The 4,901-nt window shown below is 39.8% G+C and overlaps 1 protein-coding gene across 1 annotated transcript; it reads right to left on the bottom strand.

Annotated features, from left to right (window-relative positions):
* Positions 1-861: 861 nt before the first annotated feature.
* On the bottom strand, positions 862-4,596 carry psma6 (proteasome subunit alpha 6). The gene is made up of 7 exons (XM_005798310.3): positions 4,403-4,596; positions 3,864-3,958; positions 3,670-3,751; positions 2,660-2,815; positions 2,344-2,522; positions 1,616-1,710; positions 862-1,500 (listed from the first exon to the last, which is right to left on the bottom strand). Exons 1-7 carry the CDS (start codon positions 4,476-4,478, stop codon positions 1,443-1,445), a joined length of 741 nt encoding a protein of 246 aa, XP_005798367.1. The 5' UTR covers positions 4,479-4,596; the 3' UTR covers positions 862-1,442.
* Between the last annotated feature and the right edge of the window lie 305 nt (positions 4,597-4,901).

Below are 4,901 nucleotides of genomic sequence, written 5' to 3'. Positions count from 1 at the left end.
AATGACTGCAGAGTGTCCTTACTTTTTACCACAGCTGCATGTGACTAAGCCTGCCACAATAAGGACTAAATCAATTAAGAGCATAATAAATTAAAACGAGCGCAATCATTGTCATTTGGACAACGGCTGTTAAAGAGTTGCTCTGTTTTAATATTGTTGAAAAGCTGCCATTTTGAGAAATGCTGCAAACATTTGATACCCTGTATACAGTAGTTAGTTTGCACTACCTGCCACTTTTGCATAGTTTAGTTTTTCAAATGCAGTTACAGCGATTTCACAATCCATTTTAATTATTGTTATTTCGGTTGTTTTGTTTATTTTGGATATTTAAGATGTTTTCCAGATCCAGTCTTAAATGTTCTTTAAATATGTAGCTTTCTGATCTTGATCTAAGTGGGTACACTAGCATTAATAAGCCATTATTATTATTCTATTATTATTTATCCCAATAATTTAACAAATTTGCTATAGTGACCTTATAGGTGAGTGACCTCATTTGCTATAGGCCTACATGTGACCTCATTTAGGCTAATATTTTAGCTGATTTGTAAACTGGTTGAGTTAAAACCACATCTGAAATCTGAATATTCTGAGGAACAAATGGGCCTTCTCACTTGCCGTTTATTTTAAATGACCAATTTAGCTGCAAAAGCTCAAAAATAGTGCCGGTAAAAGGGGCAAGTGTAGCTATTATGAAAATGTTGTATGCAGACTCATTAGCAGACACAGCTTTAAATGAGTGTACGGTCCATTTCAGATCATCAGGTTTGTTATGAAACCGAGTCAAACAAGCTGCACATTTCCTGTAAGACTGCTGAATTTCAGCTGAACTATAAATGAGTAAACATAGAGACTTTGGAGTTAAATAAAAACACCGCATTTAATAGAAGTGCAGCGGCATACAGCAAAGATCGCAGCTGAGAGGAGAGAATTGAACATTGAGTTAGTTGTTGTTGTCCTGAGCAGAGTCTGACGGCGTTTGGAGATGATTGTAGTGACGGGAAAACTCCCACAGCTGCTCCCGGAGCGTGAACAAGAAACTCCAGAGATCGCAAGTGAAGAGCGTACTGAGTAAAAAATAAACCACCGCAACCGAGAGGTACCGCTCTGCAGCTGTAGAGCTACTGACACACTCATGTCAAACAACGAAACTGATGAGTGTGTTGTACTTTTATGCCATTGGGAGCACCGATCTGAAAGTCCAGAATCTTTTTAAAAAGTGAGAATGTAGGTGGGGCGAGGGGGGGATTTTGTGGGTTAAATTATGACTTGGAAGAACAGAGGCTGGTAAAAGGCAGTGCATCTGGCCGAAAAACTCAACCCAACCTGCAGTAAAATGTCCAGATTTGACCTCCCTGTGTTGTAAATCTCCCTGAATTGTGACAAATGAAGCTCCTCTTATTTTTCCTTCTAGCTGAGACTTCTGGTTTTCCCATTGATCCTCACTCTCTCTCGGACAGAGCAACCAGATAGGCATCAATCTCAGACTCCGACAGAATCCTGAAATACAAACATTCAATTTTATGGATGCAGCTTTTAGTCGGACAAGTAAAACTGCTTACGGAAGGAGCTGGATTACAACATGTTTTAAAATGTATCTCTGGTATTTACTCACTTAAATTTAGGCTCCTGCGTCGTGATGACTCCCACCTCCAGCTCCGATGGCTTGAAGTCGATGGAAAGAACAGTGGAGAGGCAAGAAATGGCCGTCTGGAAAGGAAAGATGTTGAAGTTTTAGAGAAGAAGATTATAAGCAAAAGCTTCATTTTTAAAAGAGATGTAGCTCTAAACAACAAGACTCATAATGCAGTATTTTTACTACCATATTCTTATGGTATGCAAATAAAAAATAAAATATGGTATATTTTATTTCTGAAACTCTTAAATTAAGTCAGTGATGGGCTTTACTTGTACATGAATGAGGCTCTAAAACAAGGAGGGCATTTTACTCTGGAAATGTAAGGGTTCCAGAACGAGTACAGCTCATATTCAAAGTGTAGAAGTTTAACTGTGCTGGTGTAGTGGGATCAGACTTCAAAAGCGAAGCTCTCGATATTCCATTTAGGTTCAAATCCTCACCTATGTGTTATGAATCATTGCTCCAAATCCAAGCACAAGCTTCCACTGCAGAGTGATCAAGCTCTGCTTTTGGGATAAGGTGCTCCTCTTCCTCACAGAAACTTCACAATTCAGTAAATGTTTTTGGATAATGTGCTTGCATGAAATTTAAAAGTCAGTGCAATAAAAACCTGGTCCGTCAGCAGTGATTTATACTAAAAGAGCTGTTTCTTTTGTATGTGCATGCTGCATCTGTACCGTATGCTGCATGCATGCTGTGTCTACCTCTATTGTCTGCTCAAAGGTCCAGTCCAGTTTCTTTTTGATCTTCTTCTCGAGGAAACCGGTGGCTTCGGTCTGCTTGACCCCAGCTGCAGTGGCCTTGAAGCCACAATAGTAGCCGGCTGGATCGCATTTATAAAGCTGCGGGCCCAACTCCTCATCCATGCCGATCACAACCATACCTGCAGCAGGGACACAGGGCTAGATTAAAACATCTAGCTGATCCGGGTCCACAGTTGGCTTTGCAACATCAGAACTACAGGTTTCAAAAAGATAGAATCCCAAAAAGACTCTGGTGGACACATGCATAATTACTCACAGCAGCCGAGCGGCCTCATTTCAGCATTTTGTGTGTAGACTTGGGAGATATCGGCCATGCGTTTGCACAACATGTCCACTGGGACCTCATAGCCGTACTTGTAGTTCCAGTTAGCAGCTTCGTAGCGTGCTCTCTGCACCTGAGACCTGCTGTCAGCTGTCAGAGGACGCAGACAGGTTGACCCCAGAAATACATTCTCCACATACGTTTTCACATTTCAAAAAATATAAGATGCAGAGATCCACGGTTTAGGTGGGACATACTGTTGACTGGTCATCTATTAGTCACGTAATCCAAAAGCTGGAGGAAGAAAGTTGTTATTAAAAGAAAACACTAAACAGCCATATTTGCAGTCATGGTAGGATGGGTAACCTTTCTTCACCAGCAACAGGGAGGCAAATCAGAATAGATGTGGAAAAAAATGGAGATAAATAAAGTGTATTACGGAAGAGAACTGTAAAAATGAATTGATACGGAGGGGATTATCAGCTCTCTTAGACAAAATAATGACTCCAGTCATGAGCTTAAATCACTGTTCAGTGAGACAGAGATATGAATCGTTAAGTTATTTTTCTCTCAAACAAAAAATAGCAAGAAATACCAAGCAGTATAATACAGCTTAGGAGGAAATTGTGCAGTGATCGCTGTAACAATCACTGCAGCAGTTTATTTTCCTCTGCTGCAGAGCTGTGAGCTCTTCCACAGCTGTCTGCCTCCTCTCCCCCTCTTTCCAAAGTAAAAAAAAACCCCAGCTAAAATTAACTAGAAAAAAGTAAATAAAAAGAAATAACTTGTTAGATTTGTTTGACATGATTCTGTTGCAACAGCAAATCATACTTCAGATTTTTTTAAACCATATATCTACATTTCTTCCACTTCCCCAATTATATTTAACCTTGCAGTCCTAATAGAAATTACATTAAAACGTGTCGCTAGAAGGGGGCAAAATGTGACAAAGTTAAAGGATTTCAACACTTTTCCAAAGCACTGTTGGTCCTTCACTTGCTTACCAGTCATACCGGTCATGACGCAGCCAATGTTGTCTGTGATTCTGAACAGCTGAGTGACGGTGGTGTCGTCCAACAGCTTATCCTGACAAATGTAAGAGGAAATATGTTGCTCAGAGAAAAAAAAAAACAACAAAATAAAAATCCACACTCGACCAGCAGCTTCCACACAGGAACAGGTGTATGATTATACTGACTGGAACTTTCTTCTGGGTGACGACCACAGCGCAGTCCTTCCCTCTGATCCCCACAGAGGTCATTCCTCCCTGGTTGATGGCTTTAAATGCATACTCTAAAGAAGGATGAATGGGGGAAAAACAGAAGTTACAGTCTTTTACAGTTGAAAGGATTTTTTTTTTTAATTAAGATGTCAAAAAAGTAGAAAAAGAAAATCCTATTACTGTTTATGTGGGACTTTTATTTACAGCCCACTGAATTGCAACTCAAGAGATGAACCTGTATTCAGTTGACTCATAACAACTAATAACTCTACGCTATTTAGATTTATTTAGGCGAAGATAGCAGTTTGGGAGGTAGGCAATATTATTGCTGTACCAAAGAAATATCAGCTAAAAAATATACAACAGTTATAGTCCTCAACTGAACCACACGCCAAATATATACTTAATGAAATACACTATTAATCCCTGTGAAGAATCTCTGTCTTGTGGTTGAGCAGATGCTAGCAGGCTGTTAGCAGTGATGACTGAGCAGCTTTCTTCCTCTCTTTGCTCACCGACTTGGTAAAGCCTTCCTTCCGGGGAAAAGATGGTGATGTGCCGGTCGAACCCCGCACTGGACCCCCGAGACATGGCGGCAATCAGTGAGGTTAAATAAAAAGAGAAAGTGGATTAAACTGAAACCAGAATGGCAGGGAGGAGAAACAAAAACATGGAAAGAATTTCTGAACCGGAAGTGACTGGGGAAAGATTTCCTCATCCGGGTCAACCCTTGTAGTTCTTTTTGGAATTGATGTTTTAGAACGTTAAGCTAACAGCTGCAAGTCCAACAGCTGTAGCTTTGACGGTTAAAATGTGTTTTAGTATAAAAATAAAAAAGATCCCCGAGTTCATCATTAACCAATGGATGACATACATGTTTCTGCTCTTCGTGCAACCACAAAGTTACGTAAAGATCCAAAGACCCGATGTAAAACATTTTTAAATTAATTTGAGATTCAAAGCTAATCGTAATTAATTTCTCAAAAGATATTTGTTGCATATGTATTTGGGCAA

This window comes from Xiphophorus maculatus, chromosome 19 (assembly GCF_002775205.1).
Source record: "Xiphophorus maculatus strain JP 163 A chromosome 19, X_maculatus-5.0-male, whole genome shotgun sequence".
NCBI classification, from domain to species: domain Eukaryota; kingdom Metazoa; phylum Chordata; class Actinopteri; order Cyprinodontiformes; family Poeciliidae; genus Xiphophorus; species Xiphophorus maculatus.
This window is presented reverse-complemented; position numbering and strand designations above follow the sequence as displayed.